The sequence below is a fragment of the Canis aureus genome, chromosome 12 (assembly GCF_053574225.1).
Source record: "Canis aureus isolate CA01 chromosome 12, VMU_Caureus_v.1.0, whole genome shotgun sequence".
In the NCBI taxonomy this organism is placed as follows: Eukaryota; Metazoa; Chordata; class Mammalia; order Carnivora; family Canidae; genus Canis; species Canis aureus.
Genome location: NC_135622.1, coordinates 33,572,862 through 33,597,795, shown reverse-complemented (window position 1 = coordinate 33,597,795; position 24,934 = coordinate 33,572,862). Strand labels below are relative to the sequence as shown.

At 34.4% G+C, this 24,934-nt stretch overlaps 1 protein-coding gene across 6 annotated transcripts in view; it reads right to left on the bottom strand.

Moving 5' to 3' along the window:
- Positions 1 to 24,934, bottom strand: part of MAP4K3 (mitogen-activated protein kinase kinase kinase kinase 3) — a 187,513-nt gene that overhangs the window by 44,544 nt on the left and 118,035 nt on the right. For 4 of the 6 annotated variants that reach the window (XR_013349392.1, XM_077843521.1, XM_077843522.1 and 1 more), the window contains 8 exons: positions 23,692 to 23,764; positions 21,139 to 21,270; positions 20,870 to 20,932; positions 20,705 to 20,786; positions 20,497 to 20,607; positions 16,015 to 16,093; positions 10,645 to 10,703; positions 9,322 to 9,384 (listed from right to left, as the gene is read on the bottom strand). Coding sequence is in view for 5 of the 6 variants with exons in the window: in XM_077843521.1 (XP_077699647.1) it covers positions 9,322 to 9,384; positions 10,645 to 10,703; positions 16,015 to 16,093; positions 20,497 to 20,607; positions 20,705 to 20,786; positions 20,870 to 20,932; positions 21,139 to 21,270; positions 23,692 to 23,764 (662 nt within the window). In the remaining variant the exon portion in view is untranslated. The remainder of the gene's footprint in view (positions 1 to 9,321; positions 9,385 to 10,644; positions 10,704 to 16,014; positions 16,094 to 20,496; positions 20,608 to 20,704; positions 20,787 to 20,869; positions 20,933 to 21,138; positions 21,271 to 23,691; positions 23,765 to 24,934) is intronic. The other 2 variants (XM_077843523.1, XM_077843524.1) reach the window with 1 other exon arrangement.

Below are 24,934 nucleotides of genomic sequence, written 5' to 3'. Positions count from 1 at the left end.
TTCACGTATTTATTTAAGTTCCTTATTTTCATGGGAACTTGCTTGAATAATATATGCAAGTTTCATTTATGGTTATTGCTTTTGTAGTTAAAATTTGCAAGAGTCAGTTTTAGAAAGAAAAATGCTCAAGGTATTTGATATCAAGCTATAATGAAGGAAAAATGATTACAGAAGAGAACAAGCAATAAAAATCTTGACCTTGTATGTAAGATGTACAAGAAGTATGTGTGTGTGTGTGTGTGTGTGTGTGTGTGTATATACACACACACACACACACAACATTCACATATTTCTACCATTGTTTCATGCAGGTAATAATTTTTTAAAGATATAGCATAGGATGGTCTTTTAAAGTAAATTCTATAGATGAATATGCATATCTAATTTAAGGTTGTAAATTACACTTAAAGGATTTTTTAATAATTTTTTAAAGAATTAAGTAGCAAACCTTCAAGTAAGCATTAAGGTAGTTTCTTAACTAGACATTTCCACTGAATGCTACAGATTGTATAGAGTTAAGAATTGAAATTCAAAGGGACTAGCAATATATATCCTCAACTGTCTTCTTGAGGAAAAATAATGTTTTCTAACAACCATGGAAAATACAAAGTAAAGCTTCCCTTCCTCCCCTTCTTACGTCACTGTATTTCAAGCATGGTTTTAACAATAAAGAGGGAATATTTAACATTTTAAATGAATTTTATTTTCATTAGAATATAGTGTAAAGTGTTTCCTAATTATACAAGATATTGCCAAATGCACAACCAGGATTTAGTGCAAAAGATATCTCCCCTTCAGGTAGCCTTCTAAGACTATGCAGGAAGAAAAGTGCAACCTCTTCCATGTCTCCACAGCATTTCATACTTAGTTCTCCTCTAGCACTTAGACTGTCTTTTTAATTAATTTATTAGACCAGTCCATAAAAAAAATAGGAGCCAGGCTATGAGCTCCTCAAACAAAGGGATACTGTTAAATCCATCTTTCTTCCTTCCCTACAGCCCACAGTCTAGAATACTTAGTACACACTACTAGGCCCTTAAAATAACTGCTGGTTCAAATGCCAACAGCTTATTTTCCTATAGACAACCAACACTTCAGCCTCATTAAGATACACAAATGCTAGGAATACTAAGCCTAGGAATATGAGGGTTCTAAGCAATACTAAGCCTAGGAATATGAGGATTCTAAGCAATACATTACACTTAAGTGAAAAGCACTGTAACATTAAAGTACTTCAATACCTGTCAAAAAGATAACTAATGAAAAACAAAATAAAAATCCTGGTTTAGACAAGATTCAAATTTCATCTTCTTCAATATTTCTGTTCTTTCATGTATAATGAATGGTCATATCAGTGACAGAAAATACATCATAAACAAATAAGATTAGTCAAATGTCACACTGGCATCAGATGAAATTCTAATGAAAAAGGATACCTGTTCTAATTCATAATGATATATCTTAATAGGATGATAGCACTATTATCACAAGACTGCCACACAATTATTATGCTGCACAGTTTACGTGGCCATGACTTTGTACAGGAACACTTAACCTTTGGTATTCAGTAAAGAGAAGTACTAATCTCAATGAATACACTTTCAAATTCAAGTTTGTTTTCTTCAGCTATAGGTAACTGCACCACCTCTACCATACCAGCAATCTCTTCAGCCAACAGAATGTCTTAAGCCCTAAATTAAATGATGGCTTCTAAAATTGTACATTTGTAGAGTGGCCATGGTTATATAAACACAGACGTGGCTGTTGTACGAACAGTCACTTATGATACAGAACAACCACCAGGTTGATGACAAGGATTTTTTAAAAAAATCAAATGAGATTAGCAGAGTACTTAGGAAGGTAAGAGAAGAACCTAAAGTAACAAGTGTAGTATTTTAATAGAAAACTGAACATAGGTTCATATGCAGAATAACACTCAGGCCAGGGAAAAGCTGGAGATAGAGAGAAGTCTGATGATTAAATGCACCATGTCTCAAGCCCTAAGGGGAAAGCTAAAATTAAAAGGGGCTCATTCTTTATTAATTCCTTCTCCATAAATCAAGTTATGTTTTTAGTAACCATGGAACAAAAACAATGTACGAAGAAGGTCATCGAATAAAAGAATTATACTAAGTCCTTCTAATAAGTACTGTCATTTAATTCAACTATTATTTACGAAGAACCTATTATATTTCAGGAATTCAGACAGTAAATCATTTAAGAAAAACAACTGAAAGAAGTAAAAAGAAAGAAAGAAATAGGAAAGGAAGCAAAGTAAAACTTGGGCAAAGTTAGTAGCTGTTTATGTATCTTTAGAAGAGCCTAAGGAAGACTGATCTAAAATGCTTGTCAAAAAGTACTTGGAAGCAATTCTATAATAGAAAAATGCTGGGATCCCTGGGTGGCGCAGCGGTTTAGCGCCTGCCTTTGGCCCAGGGCACGATCCTGGAGACCCGGGATCAAATCCCACATCGGGCTCTCGGTGCATGGAGCCTGCTTCTCCCTCTGCCTATGTCTCTGCCTCTCTCTCTGTGACTATCATAAATAAAAAAAAAAAAGCAATCCCCTAGTTTAAAAAAAAAAAAAAGAAAGAAAAAGAAAAATGCTACCAAAATTAGGCTTGGAAAAGCACTCAAGATAACCCTAGATGATGGTAAAACACAACAATCCTTTGTAAGCTAAAGAATACATTTGAACATGCCAGGAGAGAAATTTAAAAAATTAGTAGCACAAATGAGGCATCAGCTTATTAATGAATGACAATGTTTAACTACACAGTAAAGTCAAGTAAGTAGCAACATGGCTGGAGACATGCAGCCTCCTCATACAGATTCAACCTTCAGGATCACACAGAATTAAAAGTGGTTACTCTAGCCGGATCAAAGTATCTTTTTGGGTTAAAAATCCTAACTTCAGGTTTAATGAATGAGGAAGCACTGAAAGCATTGAAAAAGATAAAGGACAGAACACAGAACACCAGAAAAGGAAAATACATGATCAAAAAAATTTTATTATGGAGTTTTTTAATATGCCCCTTGGTAAGTTATAAACAGCAGGAAGTTAATAGAACTGATACAACTGGCTACAGAAACATAAAAGAAAAATTATTTTAGCAATCTATTTTAACCTACAAAAAAGAGAACAGCACAAGAGAATTTTTTTCCTCATCAAAAAATGAGAAAATTATGATGCAAATAAGGTTATTTTAAGTTATCTTTTAATAATGATAGGTAATTTACAGAAGTAAAAAAGGACTAAATCGTGGACAAATACAAAAATATTTAATTTCTTAAAAAAAGAGAAGCCAGTGAGGTCAGGACATGCAGAGTGAGTGGATGAACACTAGTATTATTCATGAGTCTTACACTGGTGAACTTGGAAATGAAGAACAGCAGGGTAGGTCTGCCATTCCAGAGAATGTCCGATCACTGGGCAGTTATGAAATGAATTTTCCTTAGAAACTGTCTTTATATGTATTAGGTAAGAAGATTAACTATGCCACATAAATTTAGTATGTGAAAATTTAATAAACTTGAAATAAAATTGGCATTTACGATTTATTTTCCAGAACACATTTATTTTTGGACTTTATTCAATTTTGACCTAATTAAGGGGAAATCTTAAAGCACTTTTGTTATGTTTACTAATAATGATCAAATAGGTGTATCTTTTTGACATGTTTTTAATTATAATTTAAATATTTTATTCTTTCTTTTTCAGGTGTACTGTAAAAGTTTCTTTAGAGAAAAGATTGTTATTATTTATGTTCCTCCACAGCAGTTAACATAGTATTTTGCATATAATTAACTTTAAATATATTTTTCACTGGTATATCAGATAAAATATCCAGTAAAATTAGGTAAGTTAGAAAAAAATTGGCATCAGTTAAATAGATTATATAAACTTTTAACTGAAGACAGCTCTTTTACATCAGATAAATCCATTTTTAAAGTTATGGGCAAAACTCTTACTATTTTCTAAATAATATATTTTATGAACCAACATATCCAAAGTATTATCATTCTCCCACATAATATAAAAATGACTAAGGATATGTTTACAGTTTTTTTTCCAACTGAAGTATAGTTGACACATATTACATTATTTCCAGGTACACAACATAGTGACTTAAAATCTCTTTATACTATCTCCCCACAACTGGAATTACCATCTGTCACCACATGACATTATTACTTCCCTATGCCATTTCATTCTGTAACTAGAAGCCTATACCTCCTACTCTCCTTAACCCATTTTGCCCATCTCCCACCCCCCTCTCTTCCGGCAACCACCAGCTTGTTGTCTGTATTTATGGGTCTGTTTTTTCCCCTTTTTGGCTTGTCTGTTCATTTGCTTTGTTTCTGAGATTCCACATATAAGTGAAATCACATGGTATTTGGCTTTCTCTAACTTTATTTCATGTAGCATATCTTCTAGGTCCATCCAAGGTTTTGCAAATGGAAAGATCTCATCCTTTTTTTATTGCCAAATAGTAATATTCCAGTGTGTGTGTGTGTGTGTGTGTGTGTGTGTGTGTGTGTGTATCACATCTTCATCCATTCATCTATCTATGAACACTTAAGTTTCAATGTCTTGGCTATTATAAATAATGCTGCAATACATAGAGGGGTCCATATATCTTTTAGAATTAGTGTTTTCATTTTCTTTGGGTAAATAAAGAAAATGTAGTAGTGTAACTACTGGATTTTATAGTATCTCTATTTTTAATTTTTTTCAGGAACCTCCATACTGTTTTCCACAGTGGCTGCATTAATTTACAACTCCACTTAACAGTGCACAAGGGTTCCTTTTCCTCCAATTCCGTGACAACACTTGTTATTTCCTGAGTTTTGATTCTAGCCATTCTGATAGATCTGAGGTGATATCTCATTGTGGTTTTGATTTTCATTTACCTAATAACTAGTGACGCTGAGTGTCTTTCCATGTGTCTGTTTGGCCATCTGCTGTCTTTGGAAAATGTGCTCCTTTTTTAACCAGATTGGGTTTTTTTGGTGTTGAGTTATATAAGTTTTTTAGATATTTTAGATATTAACCCCTTACTGGATATGTTATTTACAAATATCTTCTCCTATTTGATAGGTTAACTTTTCGTTTTGTTGATGACTTCCTTCTCTGTGCAAAGTTTTATATTTCAGTGTAGTCTCAATAATTTACTTTTGCTTTTGTTTCCCTTGCCTCAGGAGACCTATCTAGAAAAATGTTGCTAAGGGAACAAGAGATTACTACCTATGTTTTCTTCTAGAAGCAAAATTCTTACTATTTAATTATTACATCATGGTGAGGTTTTTAACTTTGGCATCTTCGTAAAACTTGCAGATCTGTTTTACTAACAATTCTAGAAATCAAGCTCTGTTCTCCTGGTTTCATATTTTATGATTATCTAATTTTAAAAAATCACTTTACTGTAATAATGAAATTTGAGATATAATAGTCTCAATTCATTTACAAAATTATAAAATGAATGCACTTGGCCCTTAAAACAATAAGAAATCACTGATGATATGGGAATTTTAAGCAACAAGGTCTTTAAAGGGGAAAATGTTTTGAGGTGCCTGGGTAGCTCAGTTGGTTAAGTGTCTGACTGTTGGTTTCAGCTCAGGTCATGATCTCAAGGTCATGAGATCGAGTCCCCCCATGGGCTGCACAGCATGGAGTCAGCTTAAGAGTCTCTCCTCTCTCCCCTTCTGCCCCCTCCTCTGCATACATGTGTGGGGACTCTAAATAAATAAAATCTTTAAAAACAAACAGAAAAGGGGTAAATGTTTCTTCCGGGTCCCAAAAGATTTACAGTTGTCATCTTGGTACCAAGTGCCTACTAAATGACATGCCAGACATTTTGGGTTCATCAGGTTTCTAGTGGCAACAAGTATTTGTAACAGTTGGAAATCTTGCTCACAGTGGCAAAGTTTTAGGACTGATGAAATTAGGCAACTGAAATAGATATGGACACTTCATACCCATTAGGATGGCTATTATCACTCTTACACACATGCACACATAAAAAGAAAATAACAAGTGTTGATGAGGATGTGGGGAAATTGGAGCCTTTGTCATTGCTGGTAGAACTGTAAAAGGACATAGCTGCTATGGAAAGTGGCATGGCATTTCCCTTAAAAATTAAATGTAGTGGGATGCCTGGGTGGCTCAGCTATTGGTGTCTGCCTTTGGCTCAGGGCATTATCCTGGGATCCAGGATCGGGTCCTGCGTTGGGCTCCCTGTGGGGAGCCTACTTCTCCCTCTTCCTGTGTCTCTGCCTCTCTCTTTCTCTGTATCTCTCATGAATAAAGAAATAAATCTTAAAAAAAAATTAAATGTTGAATTATGACATGATGCAGCAAGTCTCCTTCTTGTTATATGCCTTGAAGACCTAGAAGTAGAAACTCTACAGATATTGCACATCCATGTTCATAGCAGCATTATTCACAACAATTAAAAGGTGGAAGTAATCCAACTGTCCAATGACAGATAAATGAACAAACAAAATGTGCGTACAGACACACAGACACAGAGGAACATCATTCAGCCTTAAAAAGGAAATTCTGACACATGCTACAACATGGATGAATCTTTTAAAGATTTTATTTATTTATTCATGAGACAGAGAGAGAGAGAGAGAGAGAGAGAGACAGGCAGAGGGAGAAGCAGGCTCCATGCAGGGAGCCTGACGTGGGACTCGATCCTGGGTCTCTAGGATCAGGTCCTGGGCTGAAGGCGGCACTAAACTGCTGAGCCACCCGGGCTGCCCAACATGGATGAATCTTAAAAGATGTTGTGACATTATACTAAATGAAGGCAGCCAGTCACAGAAGGACAAATATTGTATGAGTCCACTTATATAAGGTACATCAAAGAGACAGAAAATAGAATAGTGGTTGCCAGGCACTGGAAAGAAGGAGGAATAGGAATTACTGTTTGATGGGTAAGGAGCTGCACTGTGGGAAGATGAAAATGTTCTGGAGATGGATAGTGGTGATGGTTGCACAACAATATGAGTGAACTTAATGCTACTGTACACTTAAAAATGGTTATAATGGTAAATTTATGTTATGTATATTTTATCACAATAAGAAAATAACTATGGAACATGTATATGTTGATTAAAAAAAGAGATCACGAGTGTGAGCTCAGTATTCGTGGAAAGAGATTTGATGACGTAGGGTAGAGGCAACATGGACTAGTGGTTTAGGTTTAAATTCCTGAACCAGGCTGACTCAATCAAACCCCACCTCTGCCATTATTTAGCTGGGTGGTAAGACCAATTTCAATTTCATTGTACCTTAAATCCCCTCATTTGTAAAGTAAGGATTTTAAGTTAATAATTTGAAGTGTTTAGAATGGCTTGTGCTTAAAAACTTGTAGATAAATGTTAGTTTTTATTATCATCAGAGGTAAATTTTAAAGGTTGACTTTATAAATTGTAGGATCTGACAAATATGTCGTTCATCCCTCTTCTGCCAGAACTATCTAACTATCCCTAAAACCCTCTGTCCTAAGAAACTCCTGATGATTTGGGGGTGGGAGCAGTTCTAGGGAACAGAGCAGAGATAACTTATTCAGGTTACGAGGATAGTTCCAGAAACACAGAGCACAGAAAAGATTAACTGTAATTCTAAAGACTACGTTTCTGGGTTTGTTATTTTTCTAGACAATATTAATAAATAAGTCACTTTAAACTTTTGATTCTGTGGTATTTCCACAACAAATTTCATTGTCATTCTAGCCTATATATGTGTAATTCTGAAAAAATCTTTAATCCGAAAATCACTGTTTTCCTCAGACATTTCATTTTTCTTGCTCTTGTGGACAGTTAATTCTCAATCCTTACACTTTCTGGTCCTCCCTAGTACTTGATGCATCCTTCTTTCTTTTGTGACAGTCCATGTACTGACTTCTTCCAGCTTTTCAACTGTTTCTTCCCTCTCTCCCATGTCAGTTCTACCTTTGACTACAAAACACAGGGATCACCCATCGTGTTAACTAGTTTTCGGCACTCCTTCCTCCTTTGGCCCTAATTAGGGAACACACACAATCTCATGGTTTCATCTGTCACTTCTTCTTTTATGACTTTACTCTTCCTCTTCTGAGCTAATTCCATAATTCCAGGAGTAGTATGACCATTTCTATGACTTCAGCTCTTTATCTGCCATCTCTCAAAACTGTGGGCTGTGCTGATGTTCATTCCCATGAACCGTTGGAGGCAGTTGCCCACTCTCTTCCTGAAGAATCTATCATGGTTCCTACACTAAAATGAAATCAGTCTTAGTCTCTTCCAGAAGCCAGATAATCACATTAACCCAAAAAAGCTCTTCTCTGATTTCCACAGCACTATTACATATAGTTAGCCTCTCGCCATCGTCAATGGTCACCACCTGTTGGCAATCCAATATATTTTGCTGCATGGCTGAAAGTTTATATGTCCAAGTATTTTCTGCCCATCAAGACAGCAACTTTCTCAAAATAGAAATTGTATGTAAATAGTCTCTTTCATGTTCTACAAATATTACAGGGCATAGATTTAAGAATTTATATAATCACTTAAACCAACCAGAGGCGAAAGAAGTAGGTTAAGGCAGAGAGAAAGAAAAGAGAATGAAAAGTCCAAAGGAAAGGCAGAAAAGTACAATCCAGGAGTAAATATGGAAGCAACTTGGAATCCTGGCTAGCTATAAACATAGAAAAGACTACTTAATACCAACTTCTAAAAGTACTATTTATTTAATATTTACCAGGGTTAATTTCCCTTTTTCTTTAACTAATGGTAACACAGCCTTAATATTTATAACTTCAGGGAGGCTTTAAAATCCAAATTTTGGCCTGAGAAAACTGGATATTACCTAATGTTACAAAGTTAAAATTTCACCTGAGACTGATTTCACTGTTATTTTTTAAATTATATATGCATAAATTATATACATAATATATAAAACAGTTATATATATGAATGGAGATGTATACATATAGATGATTTCTAGTTTACGAAAATAAGTCACATTATTAAAACTGAACATTTTTATAGGAAAATGTAATTTTAAAAATTTGAGTGAAAAAATTAAATACTTCTCATAAAAAAGGAAAAGTTTTTAATTTTTCATTGTAATATATTTGAGTTGATACATCTATTTAACTTGTTTTGGGAAAAAACGGCTATAATCAATATAGCTTGCTAAATAGCAGGAACTTATAAAACAATGCTTAAACTGGTTCATTAAAATTGAACAAAATATTTGATCAAAAAAAAACACCCAAAAACAATTAAGACTAAACAATGCTGACAAAGAAAATCAGAAGACGAGAAATACCAGATTAGATCTTGCAGTGTAGTATATTTCTTCTGAACTGTCCAAAAAACCATCACTGTCGGGCTGTTTAGCAGAGACCAAAAAACCCAAGTTATTTACACTTAGACTAAAAGCCACAAATTCACAAAGGGAAACTGTCACAAGTGAGGTAAGTCCTGCTAACATAATTTTATTAAGGCAAATGCCAAGTCAAATAATATTAAAGAACTTCTAAAATAGCAATAATGCAACAACTCTGCTCTGTGATGCAGTTATTAAATTAGTACTGAATTTAAATACATGCAATGCCAACTTAAAAAGAAAAACAAAAAACAAACTCAAACTGCCTTAACAAAATACTATTAGCATTTATAAATATCATGACTAGACTACTTTTTGTTTTTCATCTCCTCCATCCTCTACATAAATGTTGGGCTTAAGTATTTTAAATAATAATTTTAAGAAGTTTTGTTTAACCTTCCATGCTGGTATACTGAACTAGATTAACTCCATAATTTAAAAGCTAAAGATTCACTTTGTATCTTTAGTCAAGTGGGTTAAAATAGGCACTAAATTTAAGAGGAAAGTTCCCATTTCAATCCTTAGTACTTATTAACAGTTACTTTCTTCTCATTATTGAATAGGAAAGAAAAAATGAAACATATAATCTGGAGCTGTAAGAAACTAATTTTATTAGGATTAATTTTGTTTTTTAAGTCTAATTCTTTGTTCTTCCACAGAATATTATCATCTTAAATATTTGCAAAACATGTTGCTTCTAAGACTGCATCTAAAAATATCATATATCTGGACAGGCATATTTAAAATCTTAACAAAAAAGAATCATGAAAAGAATATTGTGAATGACAGACTTGATCTACTATGTATGCCTAGTCTCTCCTGAGTTTTAGTCCAAACAGATTTGACTCTACCCTGATGTTTAGAAAACTGGCTTACACTCTTAAAAGGCTGCCCATAAATTCAGTGAGATGCCCTTTTACTGGTCCAACATTCTAATTTAAAATGGTGGCATTTGTCCCAATAAATGCATACACAAAAAGCCCCTCAAAAGTTGAGAAACAAAAATGGGGGTGGAGGGAAGGCCAGCATTAAAAACATTTAATTGGAGAATGGTAAAACTAGTAAGTTTCTCCTAATTTTGAGAATATCCAATCTCAGCAACACAGATTTATTTTTTCTAAATTTTAGAATTACTTACCTTTTTATTTCCCCAAATGCTTTTAAAAATATCAGTAACTAGATTTTTTTTTAGTCAGTATCAATATCTCAAAGACTAATTAAAATACTGATTTTCAGTGTTAACATTTCAAGACTACTACTTACAAGTTCATGATGTGGTTCTGTTTCCTTCCTTAAGGGTGGATCAAATTTTACTTGGCCAACTAGAAAAGAAAAGAAGTAAAGCCACAATCTGTTTCTCTGTTTCTATATTCTTAATTCTTAATGATGTAATAATTTTAAGCTACCCCATGGGAAAACATTTAATTTTATCATCTACCATAAAGTGATTATAACCCAAAGATTTAAATGAAGAATCTGTTGGCTGAAAAAAGCCCAATACAGTCCAGGTAGGATATCAAAGCTTAATCTGTTAATCCCAAGCCTCTTCCATAGTAAAATAAACAAACAAACAAACAAATAAATAAAATAAAATAAAAATTAAAAAATCATTAACAAAATTACAGTCAGGATCTAACTTGTTACTTCACTGTGACCCAGCATTAATTAGAGGCAATCTTAATTTAGGATTTAGGTGGGTAGACAGCAACTGAGGCAAAGTACTTTTGGAAGCCAGCCTTCAAGATGGCCTCTAATGATGATTCCTGCTCTCCTGGTGTTTATAAATTTGTGTAACACCTTCCAACATCACTAGGGTTGGTCTATGTGACCAAGTGAATATGGCAGAGTGATGGTATATCACTTCCAAGATAAGGCTTTTGTCTTGGGCTTTCTCTAGTGGATTACTTCTTCTGGAGAAGTCACGCTTTGAGCAGCCCTGAAGAGCGTCTACATGGTACATAACTGAAGCCTCAGTGAAGAGTTATGTAATCTCAGAAGCAAATCCTCCAGCCCAGCCAAGGTTTCAAATGACTGCAGCCCCAGCTGATGTAACTTCTTAAGAGACCTAAGCCAGAACCACCTAGCTAAGTTGTACTGGATTCCTGACCCTCAGAATATGTGAGATAAAAATGCTTATTGTTTTAAGCTGCTAAATTTTGGGATAATTTGTTATGTAACAATAAATAATATAACATTGTAGCTCACGTATAAACTAGCTAGGGCGTACATAAATTAATTGTACTACTCTCACCTTTTCCTTGCTATTATACTGAATGTTTCATTACCTTTATCTTTAGTTTCTTTTTTTTTTTTTATCTTTAGTTTCTTTTTTTTTTTTTTTTTAAATTTTTATTTATTTATGATAGGCACACAGTGAGAGAGAGAGAGGCAGAGACACAGGCAGAGAGAGAAGCAGGCTCCATGCACCAGGAGCCTGACGTGGGACTCGATCCCGGATCTCCAGGATCACGCCCTGGGCCAAAGGCAGGCGCCAAACCGCTGCGCCACCCAGGGATCCCTTATCTTTAGTTTCTATATCTCATTATCATGATCTACTTTTATAACCTGGGTAAAGCATTTAAGATCACTGAGATAAAAGCAGAGGTAAAACAATAAATGCAATAAAAAACATTAAAATAATAAACAATAAAATAATGCAATAAAAAAATTAAAAAGAAAAACAATCATAAATATGTTACAGTTCAACTAGTGAAATAGCAATTCTCAGTCAAGATAGGGAAATTAGGGATCCCTGGGTGGCTCAGTGGTTTGGTGCCTGCCTTGGGCCCGGGGCGTGATCCTGGAGTCCCAGGATCGAGTCCCTGCATGGAGCCTGCTTCTGCCTCTGCCTGTGTCTCTGCCTCTCTCTCTCTCTCTCTCTTTCTGTGTGTGTCTCATGAATAAATAAATAAAATCTTAAAAAAAAAAAAGATAGGGAAATTAGTGAAATTTCAAAGTATAATCACTGATAATTGCTTTGATTTTAGCTTTGTATATAGGATTTATTATGAATGCTAATACAAATTAAAGGAGACCATGGGATTTAAATATTTAGCAATAGAAGGCATAAGTACAAAAAACTGGGAAATAGAGCTGTATAAAACCTCCAGTTGTGTAAGTCTGTATATAGTTTATAGCTGTTCTGGACCAGCTATCAAATTCTGGCCCTTAAAGGTGAGTAGGTTCTTCAATAAGAGGTTCCTCATACTTGTCCATACATGATCACACATCAAGGACCATAAGGTAACTTTTAGTAAGGTATTAAAAATTTATATTTGTATATATATATAAATAAAGTATATATTTATTCACCTTCATAGAGGCCTAGTAAACAGCTCTCATCTACATTTGTCATCAAATGATGTATTACAAATCATGTAATAAAGTTACATAAGGATAGTTTGTACATCTATCTGCTTTGTGTTTTTGTCACATGTGAACAGGCCAGTTTCCCCTACACGTTCACTGAATGCACGTGTGCAGGGATGTTGTCTTAGACTAACTTTCACGTCAAGGATAAGACTTTAACTGTAGCAGGTATCCAATATCCCTGTCCTCTGTGGGAATGCATTCCCAGAAAGGGAGGACTGCACACCAGTCCCTCTGGAGATTCATTATTCATACCTGTTCTCTTCAAATTCCCTAAAGTTATGACAAGCTTCTTCCACAGAATCATCCAGCTACTGTTCAAATAGTTATTGTTAGTTATTTAGCTCAATAATTATTTAGCACACAAGGCTAGTTAGTTATTTAGTTCAATAGTTATTTAGCACACAAGGCTGTGTGCTAAAATGTCCTTCATAACACCAGAAGCTCTCAACTTTCTGTAATTGTCTATTGGTCTTGATCTCTGTTTCCTTTTTCATCATCTTGAACACATGTCAAGCCACACACCACAAATTTCCATTTTAATATCCAGACGGAAACGCCTTTCTTAGCTTCTCCGAGACAGCACCAATGCAACATTACCACTTGCTGAGCCTACACTAGCAATTATGGGTCCAAACTACCTACTATGGCAGACAGGAAAAGCCCCAGAATTACTTCTTAAAGCAAGTTTTTGCTTATCATATTTAAGTGAAGGCAGAGAGGATTCCCAAAAGGGAAAGAATGACACCTTTTCTGCAAATGAGTCCATTTTCACTCAAGTTGTTGCCTAAACACCATTAATTTAAATAAACAAAATCTTGGTTGCATGGAGAGACACCATGTAACTGGGAACACTATCAAGAGAAACAAATATATACAATTATTAAAATAATTTTTCCAAAGCCTGTCTTTATAGTTAATAGCATTAGCTATTCTATCACATCTCACGTAAAATCATAAAATATTCTAAGAAAGCAGATATTAGAATATTGTGTAAGATTTAAAAGCCTCAAATATTGAACTTGCAAATTATTAAAAGTAGTGGTTGCTACCAAAAGGAAAAAGGTCCATCATACTTCACCTGCTCCCACCAAAGGGAGGGCCTATCAGAATCTCAGAAAAACTGGGGTACAGGCATCTGTTTCAAATAGCATATACATCATATGCAGTTAGAAGCTGAAAATCACTAATATAAATTTGTAAAGAATGACTGAGAAAGAACTGCACTTTGCAATAAAGAGCCTGATAATATAATTTTTTTAAAGAATTAGGTAACAAGATTAAAGTTCTTTTTTTTTTTTCTTAAAAAGATTTTATTTATTTATTCATGATAGAGAGAGAGAGAGAGAGAGGCAGAGACACAGGCAGAGGGAGAAACAGGCTCCATGCCAGGAGCCCAACGCGGGACTTGATCTCGGGACTCCAGGATCGCGCCCTGGGTCAAAGGCAGGTGCTAAACCACTGAGCCACCCAGGGATCCCCAAGATTAAAATTCTTTAAATTAGATTTTCAATAGTACTGAACACAGTTTTCTAAATCAATGACAGAGCTATCTCTGATCACTATTTGTATTATTAAAGAAATGACAGACATCTTATAATTGCTTTTTGTATATGAAAAAAAGGAAATGTTTATATACTAAAGTCATTTTCAAAAAAATATGCTTGGAAGGAAATTAGCAAATTTAAATCATCTGGCTTCAGATGGAACTTTAAAAGGTCACACAATGAACTGTTGGCAAACAAAGTGCCAAATTTCAGTCCTGGGCCTTTGTACAATGCATGATGCTTTCTTTCAAGAGTTTCCTCCTTTTAAGAGCATTTCTAAGTAGCACCAGCAAAAAGTTTTTCTAAGAACTTAATATATAGTGTATGGTCCAGCCAAAGCTTCAAAGAAAAGTTTGCAAAGAACCTGCAGTGTAAAATCCACACAAGTGTGGAGAGGTGGTTTCTGAAAAAGAGCAGTGTTTATGAAAGACCACTAGGCTGGAAGTTGAAAGAGATCCAAAGTTTGCTCTTTGGTGTATGAGTTTATCCCACAGGCAAATCTATGCATTTCTGCATTTCTTATGTGGGTTTTTTCCCTATTAAATGGTGATAGTGGGCAGCCCGGGTGGCTCGGCGGTTTAGCGCTGCCTTCAGCCCAGGGCCTGATCCTGGAGACCCAGGATCGAGTCCCATGTCAGGCTCCCTGCATGGAGCCTGCTTCTCCCTCCGCCTGTGTCTCTGCCTGTCTCTCCATTTCTCATGAGTAAATAAATAAAATCTTTAAAAAAATAAAATAAAAATAAATGGTGATAGTGTCTGCAACTACTTACTTAGCTTTTCAAAGACACAGCTTCATCTTAATTAAAGTATGAAATGACTATTATTATCATTACTGATCTAGACAAAAATTGGGAACAGTTTCTTTACAGTAGTTATCTTAAGTTACCACATTACCTAATTTCACTAAAGTCATTTTGGATACCAGATCCTTTAGGATAAATCTTTTACCCATAGAAAACTGTTATCAGAAGCCTCATTGCACTAAATTAGCATTCTAAGTCATAGAGAATTAATGCTTCCAAGATGAAAAAAGTTTAGGCACTATTGCTGCAGGTTCCCACTGGCAGAATCACTGATGAGCTGATAGTACCAGATTCCATGTGAATGGATGGTCTGTCTCAGCAGGCCTTAACTTGGCGGTCCGTAAGAATTACCTGAAGGACTCTTTTAAAAGACAGAGTCCTGGGCTGACCAAAGACCCAGTGAATCAAGATTTGTGGAAAAGTAGGGCCGGGAATCCATTTTAGCACTCAGAGGCTAAGTCATTTTGCAGATCTCTACACCTCTCCTAGCTACTCAAAGTGTGGCCATGGAACCATAAACATCTACATAATGTGGGGGCCTGTGAGAATAACCTCAGGTTCTGCCTTAGATCCATTGAATCAGAAACTGCACTTTAACAAGCTCTCTAGATGTGTTATATACACCTACCAGTTTAAGAAGCACTGCTGCATTTACTTCTGTTCTGCCTGGTTGAGGAATTTTATTCCTCCTCCAAACAATAACAACATAAATACATCCCCTCTCTCTCACTACAGAAAATTCACCAGGAATAAGGTAAACGAAATTCTTACTGCCTAATTAAATTCTACCTTTAAAAAGATTTACTAAGAATGACTATTTGGAAGAAAATGAACAGAAATAATTATAATTAAATTACAACTTGAAATCTTATTTCTCATTGTTAAATTATGAAGTGTGCATAGTATATACTTACAGTTTATCTCCGATCGTGTTTTTTCTTCTCTTACATTTCTACTTGTTGAGTGAATTCTATGTGGTACAGCAACAAGAGGCTAGGAAAGAAAAAAATCAATGACATGTGGCATTTGATAATCAAGTCACAGTGTAGTCCACAAAATTATCCAAATGTGAAAGAGACTCCATTTTATGCAAAAATAGGGCAAAATATAATGATTCTGTGAATATTTTTTTCAAAAAGAGGCTACTACAAACTGGGAGCTTCAAAGATTATGGATATATTTTATCTTCAGCAGTTTCCCAATAAATGTTCTCTGAGTTGAATATAAGATATTTATGATTTGTGGTCTTTTTACTTAGTTAACACATTTTTCCCCCTTTATGTTTTTTCTTGTAGGAGTAGTGCTCTATTTTCTTTCCTTTCACTGTATTAAAATCTCTCTATGTGTACTGTCACACTCAGAAACATTCTGGGGCAGGGCGAGGCAGGTGGTGGGGTGGTGATGAGTTCTACTGCTACATCACGGACATTCCTCCAACCTTTTGGAGTACAGGGGGTCCTATCTATCTGTAATGCTTCTGCAGCTCCATCTCATACACTTCAAGGTCTCACCTTAAGAGGTGATGCCAGCATCTATTTCATGTACCAAATAGGTTTTTTTCTGTGTGTGAAATGCTTCCCTTGAAGTTATTACCTTTGAAGGAGATACATTCTTAGATGTATCTTCATGGGAAATGTAATTTATAAAGACTTGAGCTCAAATTACCAGATTTGAAAGGCAGATCAAGAACATGACCCAAGTTAACTATTCTCAGTACAGGCACATCTCAGGAAATAAAGCCATATGAATTTAAAATACCCCAAATAGGGGATCCCTGGGTGGCGCAGTGGTTTAGCGCCTGCCTTTGGCCCAGGGCGCGATCCTGGAGACCCGGGATCGAATCCCACGTCGGGCTCCCGGTGCATGGAGCCTGCTTCTCCCTCTGCCTATGTCTCTGCCTCTCTCCTTCTCTCTCTATCATAAATAAATAAAAAATAAAAAACAAATTTATTTAAAAAAATAATAAAAAAAAATACCCCAAATACTGAAATACTGACAGTAAAATATAGCAAAAATCATTTCAAAAATGGAGTATTTACACTTAACATGTACACAGTGATTTGTAGTTTACAATGTGCTTTCATACACCTGAGCTCATTTTGTCCTTAAAATAAACTTAGGAACCTAGTACTAGTCTTCATTTTAATTTTTTTTTTATTTTATTTATTTATGATAGTCACAGAGAGAGAGAGAGAGAGAGAGAGAGAGACAGAGACAGAGACAGAGACACAGGCAGAGAGAGAAGCAGGCTCCATGCACCGGGAGCCCGATGTGGGATTCGATCCCGGGTCTCCAGGATCGCGCCCTGGGCCAAAGGCAGGCGCCAAACCGCTGCACCACCCAGGGATCCCCTAGTCTTCATTTTATAGATAAAAACACTGAAACTCAAAATTAGGGCACTCAGCTTATTAGATGCAGAGCTGGAAAAGAAAAAAAACCCTGTACTTCTGATCACAATATATAGTAGCAAAAACAAATAAGCAAACAAAAAAGGGTATCATGTCAGGTTAGTCACACAGATTGCTATCATCAGTGAACATGAATAAAACCTATGACTGCCTGTAAGAACAGTTTTACTTACCCAGCTTAAATGGTGTAACTATGAAATTATTAAATCTTAGAATGCTACACACAATAAATGGATTAACATGTAGGAGAAGAAAATTATATCAAGTAAAAATGAGAATCACCATTACTCCAATGTGTACTACTTCTAAAACAAACTATATGGGAACTCAACAAAAAAAAAAAAAAAGAAAAAAAAAGAAAAATGCCCTTCTAACAGTGTATGATGCATAATAAATATCAGAGACTATAGTAAACTAGTAGATGTGCTAAGTATTTTCAAGAGTATTCAGCCTTCACACAACATGCACAGTATCACAGCAAAGGCTGAAATGTTAGTTAGATACATTCAAATTATGAGTGACAACACAGCACTCAGCAATTTCCTTCACAAAGCATTTGCAAATAAGATTATGAATTTCTCTGGAAAAAGTATTTTATGATGGAAAAGTACTCCCCCTAACTTATAATTCTAATACAAACACAGTCCTCATATGAAAGATGAATTTCTTTCTCTGTTACGTGAGAAAACTTCAGGAGAATTTTTATTCCACAGACTGCTTCTGTATTTGGCTTATTATTTCTCCTCTTTAAATACATTTTCAAAAGGACTTCATAATTCAGTACAAAAAGTCAACAGGATGAACTAAGAGGCAATGGCGTAGCATTCAGCACACCGAGAAAACAGTCCTTTCTTGCAGTCTTAATATGCAGGAATTTCAGTTACCACGATTTAGTAAAATTATACCAGTCCCCCCATCACATGGTTCAAGTTTCAGTCAGCAGTATGTTAATATTCAGTGTATTAATACCTTATTCACTTAGTACATTAATTATAATTGCATGATGTGCAAATTTCACTGCTAACTCTCCACTCTACTCACAGGTCACCAGGTGACTAACAGGTGCATGCCATGCCGAATGACTAATCACATCACTTCTTTCCAAGTCTGTGACTGGTCACTGAGCATCTGTTATTCAGTTCATGCACAGACAGCAAAGTGGGTAGTTGTGCTGTGTAATGCACTCATGTGACATTTTAACAAAAGCTGGTAACTGAAGGAGAATTAGCCAACAAAGATAAAAGTGCTTCAAAGAAATAAAAAGTGATAACCCACAGATAATGCTGGCAAAAAAATCTGAATCTAACATACATTGATTTATAAAAGGAAACAGCTGACTGTGAGAGGGTGGACCCTGCTGCTGCTCAGGAGACTGTAGAAGTACTGCCAGAGAGCTTGGTGAAGGTGAACTTACTGCTATCAATGAAGAAAGTAGTTGTGATTTAAAAAAAAAAAAAAAAAAAGAAAGAAAAAAGAAAAAAGATGGAAGATGCCCCAGAAGTGGCACCAGCAAATTTCATATCACAGAAATTTGAATACTGAGATATTTCATGCATTGAAAGTACAAAGGATAAAATGTTGGAAGTTGATACAAACTCAGAAAGGAATAGGACATTCACCAAGGCAGAGAAAAGATATTCACTCTGTGTCCTGAAGGTATGACAAGAGAAGTGCAAGCACTGTGCAATCTACTCAGTAAGTAGACTACTTGATAATTCATCTATGTAAGTTTTTTGGTAAACAAATGAAACACATTCATTCGCATTGGCTCTACTATTTTAAATAACAGCACGCTAGGTAAACATTAGTTTTAATCTTTTTTTCACTTCCTCATACATTTAAAACTGACAATAAGAGAATTTTTAATATTTTGAGAGAAATTTTTTAAAGTCACAGAACATGGTGATGATTACGATCACTTTGCAAGGTGTCTCAGCTTACAGGGTCATTTTCACAGTCCTGCACCACCATGTAAATTCAGGACTGCTTATATGTTTTGAATTATAGCAGAAGAGTATAAAAGGAAGTTTATAAAAAACACAAAATTAAGCAAAAAAAATAATAATTTTTCCCTATGATAAGGTCAATAATACTTCACGTTTCTTAAGTTTTGTTTTCAAACTCTTTTACAGACCTTGAACAAAAGGACAGACAGTTGATTTAATTATGGCTGTGTAATGATAGCAAGCTAGAGCAATGGTGAATTGATAGAAAGGTTCTCTCTGACTTAAGACAATAAGCGACCACCTTTCTGACCACTGAGAGCTATATCGGTCCCTGAGTATCATCAGTGAAATTTACATCATTTTAAGTACCTTCCACAAAGCCAGTCAGGGTCAAGGCTATTCATGTCAGTTACAGACCCAATAATAAAATCCTGCCATGTCACATTTACTAAATTTATCTTAGGTGCCACAATTATTAGCTATGTCAACAGAAGAGAAGCTTCCTTTGATATCAATGCTTCCATCATCATATTAGTTATTTTATTTTTCTCAACTACACTGGCTCATTTTTAAACCTTTCCATAGTAGATAATTAGGGTTTCAGTCACCAACAAAAATCAATCTTACACTTTCTACTAACCACTAATAATTAATAATTCATGAGGTGCTGTACAAGGATTCTTTTTAAGAGGAAAATTGAACAGAAATTTTGAGTATATTCTAGCATCTGATTTAGGTGCTTCCCATTTGCATTCTCTCTTTTATAGTGATTTAATGGGCAACTTTATTTGAAATAACTACAATAATTTCACCAAGTGGATTAGATGATTGTGCCTTTGCCATTTTCAGCAAACAGTCACCCTTAAGAAGTAAGAAAAACGCAGCACATGACTTTCCTAAGAGAGACCAAGTCAAAGAGTTAATTATTCCCTTATAAGATTTTTATTTAAACTAGACCCAGGACTTTAAAAAACTGCTTCTGAGATACACATACCTACATACATTTATGTTAAATGTGCTAACTGGTAAAAACAGTTCCTACCTCGGGATCATCATCATCAAAATCATGGTAAGTGGAATGATCTGGATTATTCACTTTATCCAACAGTTCAATTGCCAAAGACCGTGTCAAAGGTTGTGTGACAAAAGGATGCTATAAAAATAACATAGTACAGAACACTCATTAGAAACCTAATTGGATGACATTTTATCTTTTGAAAAAAAGACATATTACAGGGCAAAAATAATACCTGTAGTAACTTCTCAGCAGTAGGTCTTTTTTTTGGATTTTTGGTAAGTGCCATTTTCACAAAATGATGAAAACTATTTGACCTAAGAAATTTTGAAAATCAGACTTTTAAATTTTAATTCTTTTTTACACTTGATTATAAAGTAAATAACACAAAAATACTTACCACTTCATTTTATCCTTTAGTTTAGGAGGCTGAAAATTACTTTTTGTCATTAGAAATAATGCTCTGAAAAATCAACAAAACATTAATAGCATTTTTAAGATTTCATATTTTAAACACATAATATAATTCTATTACTATTAATAATTCTATTACTGTTAATAGGTAGAACAAGACTAAAAATATTATTTGTTCATGATGTAATAAATATTGGGCGGAGAGGGGATTATCCTTCATTTAAGCATAGAATTCTTCAGTTACAACACACTGACCTCATTGGGTGTAAGTCAAACATAGGCGGCTGAAGCTCAGCGAGTTCTATGGCAGTGATTCCCACTGCCCAGAGATCACAGAGCTGATTGTACCCCCCTTTCCTCTCAACAGCTGCAACTTCTGGAGCCATCCTGAAGGAAATATTGAGGGGGGGGGGGGAAACTTCTGTTTATTGTATTTTCTTTCATATTCCCACCAGAAGCACTTGGAACTATGACTATCTAAGCTGAGGCCTATTTAGGTCCTGATATCTGAAAAATAAGTATATAGTATTTCAAAGTTCTCTCCCAAGATCTTGACCTTGTAAAGACCCTCCCCCAAGACCCTACTGGTGATTCCTTGGTTACTTTGCTATACTTTGCTATACTTACTATAAAGATTTATAAAACTTTACAATATAGCAACATAATCAAATTTGTCTACTTCGGTATCTTCTGTACAATTTTGCAGAATTTTACAGAGAAATAACATCTTGTAATAAATGATCTGTAATTTTTAGCTCCACCTGCTTAAACCAATCAACTGCAATCTGGCCTGTTTTCATGTGACCAACACTATTTACTGAGGTATCAGTAATCCTCATTTAGTACTTAACTTATATTTACTATAAAATTGATTGGTAGTTTTTCAGTTTTATTATAATGGTAGAAGTTACAAAAATGAGTGCTTGCTTTTTAAAACTGTATTTATTTGGAGGAAAGTGACTCAAACTTCGTTTTCTTTCTTTTAACTTTCCTACATAGTCTTATTCTAATTATATCTCTATAAATTTGTCTTTGATTTAAATGATTATATTAATTTTCAAATATAAGAATTTTAAGTCCTAAACAACAGTTTTAAAAATAACCAACTCTTACATATCAAAAGAATTACTGAAATAAGTAGCTTTACAAATATACATTTGTCTTCCTAGTATGGTTTCAGGAAACTCAAGTAAGTCAGTAAAGTTAAACACACACATACACAACACAATCCTCTAACTTTCAAAATGCTTGTTCTTAAAATCTTTCTAAACTTAAAGTACTTCTAAAAATATTCAAACTACTGTAAGAAAAGTAATTTTACAGTATGTCAGTTATTACTAGATTCCAGCTTGCTGGTAGAAATGCACTATCGGAGAATGAAAGTGCATAAAGCTAATATGCCTGGTTTTCTGTGAAAGGTGATGTCCTCCATTCCTCTATAAAAGTATGAGTGAAAGATTCCAGCTAGTGCACTTCTACTCCTGTCAGACTGTACGCTTACCACAGTCAATTGAGTTCATCTCTGAATCGGCTTATTCATTATACTACATAATTATATAACAAATAATATTTAATTGTTACAAAAAACTCATTTGTTATGAAATTAAAAAGAGCAAGTTATTAAAATTAAAGTGAATGCTTTCAAAACCTTATTAAAGACAAGTTTCTAAAGACAAAACCAAAAAACCTGGCAAATTAGTTAAGAATATGACACCTGTAAAAGACTAGAAAGGCTGTAGGCTGTGTAATTCCATTTGTATGACATTCAGGGAAAAGGTAAAACTACAGAAACACAAATCAGATAGGGTATTGCCAGAGGCTAGCGATGAGAGGATAGAATTTACTAAAAGTGGACAAAAGAACACTTCCTTGGGTGCTGGAAACTTATCTTTTGTATCGATTATGGTAGTATTTCTCACCACCACAGCATGCAAGTTTCTCAGTGGTGGGAAAACTGCATATCTAATAAGGCTGAATTTATACCTCATACGTCTGACTTTAAAAAAAAAAAAAAAAAAAGGTCACATGCTTAGTCCAAGTTCTGCACTTTAGAGAAACACAACCCGGGAAATATAGCTGTTGCACTGTGGGTATAGGTCATATTATTAAGATAGAACTCTAATTAGTGGGCCTCTTAAAGAAAAGGCGTTGGTCCTATGGCAAAGAAAATAAAAGTACACTCACATGTGTATATATGTTTAAGGTACATATGTATTAATTTTGAGATTTGCTATTCAATAGATGTTTTTTATTAACTGAGTAACTGCCAACCTTAGTCACTTTGGATGAGAGATCCATTCTGTACTATATCCCTAAAGTTCATGTGGGAAAGACATGATATTAGAGAGATGAAGAGTCAGAATGTTCCCAAAATTTACTTTGCCTAATTCACAGTTTCAGATGCTCCCAATATAGTTCCTACTTTCTTACAAGAGGGGTAACATTAGTTTCTAATCTCTGAAGCTGGAGCTGGAGATCACTTATCATCAACATTTACTAAGTATGTGTAAAACCATGCTGGACCCCAGAGAATCAATGAGAGTTCCTTTATATAGAGGTTCCCAAAAGCCATTATTCATCTTTTTAAAGTCTTTTCCACTTAATGAAAATAAACATGATAAAATGTTCTTTGGCTGTGTAATCCACTCACAAGTGTACATGCCTAAATTGCTTAAGCTACTGATTATCTTCTTAATCTGTTTTAGTCCTAAAATTTTTGACCAGTCTATTTTTTTCAGTAAGTGCTGACTTCAATAATGATAAAAAAAAAAAAAAAAAAAGTTAAATTGTCAATTAAAATACAATTACCAATATGGTGTACCAATGAAAGACTTCCGTTTGGCAATTGTAGCTGTAATCTGTGCAGATACTCCAAAATCAGCTATTAAAAAATAAGAAACATTTAGAAAAGAAAGCAGAGGGAAAGTAAAATTATTTACAATAACATGAGAAGAAACTTTTAATAATTCTTTTCATTAAACTAATTTAACAGAAATGAGATCTTCTTAAATATCACACATTAAAATTTATCACTTTTATGGGTCAGCATTAAAATATCACAAAGTAGTCAGTGTACATCACAGTCAAACAGAATCCCATATATCCCTGCATAAATCAAATGACAACAAAAGTCAAGATCAAATGATTTTGATGAGAAAGAAACAGCTGAGAAAATTTTAAGCTGCCAGACTTAATAATATTATAATTTCAAATTCCCAGAACCTGAAATTCAAGGAACATCACTGGAAGGGGCTGTAAGTAATAACATATTCTATTCACTTTCTGTTATATTCTTAATAACGGACATCAAACAAACTAATAAACTACTGGCCAATCTACCCTAGCCTGAAAAGACATCCAAACAGAATATTCGGAAAATCTCACCTCAACAATACATTTCTAATACCAAAACTAATTACTACCAGGTAATTTGTTTTTATGTAGGATTTGTTGCTATTCTTTGAATATGCTGAGTTCTAAATATTTTCTAGTTTTTTAATGGTCATTTCTAAATCCTTATTGACCAAGATACATATTGGAGGTCTGTCCAGAAGTCACATAATACTAACACAAAATATTAAACTGCTGATAGAAACTGTCTGCTAAGCCATCAATAGTTAAATAAATGCTTTTTTCATCTTTAGAGGTGGTTCAGAAAAGTGTTATTATGTGTTAATGTTCAGATACATACTTTTCAATCTGATTAGTCCTATTGTAGGCTACGGTTCAAAATAGTTTTATTTGTGCTTTTATAAATGTGTTTTGAATTCTGATCTTATAGTAGTATGTAATTCAAAACAATTTTATTATTAAATTCTTCATTTAACACCTAACAGCCATGATTTTATTTACAAAAACTACTATACATGTTTCCAGTCTTCAACTTTCAAATTCAGTTATTCTTTAAGAGTTTTGAATTCTATTTCAGTCATAAACAAAAGTTACAAAATAAAAGGTACAGTTTGAAAAAAAAAGCCACATCCAGCATTGATACTACAGTCTTATGTAATTAATACTGTATTTTATTTTAAAAGCTGATGTAAAGGATGTA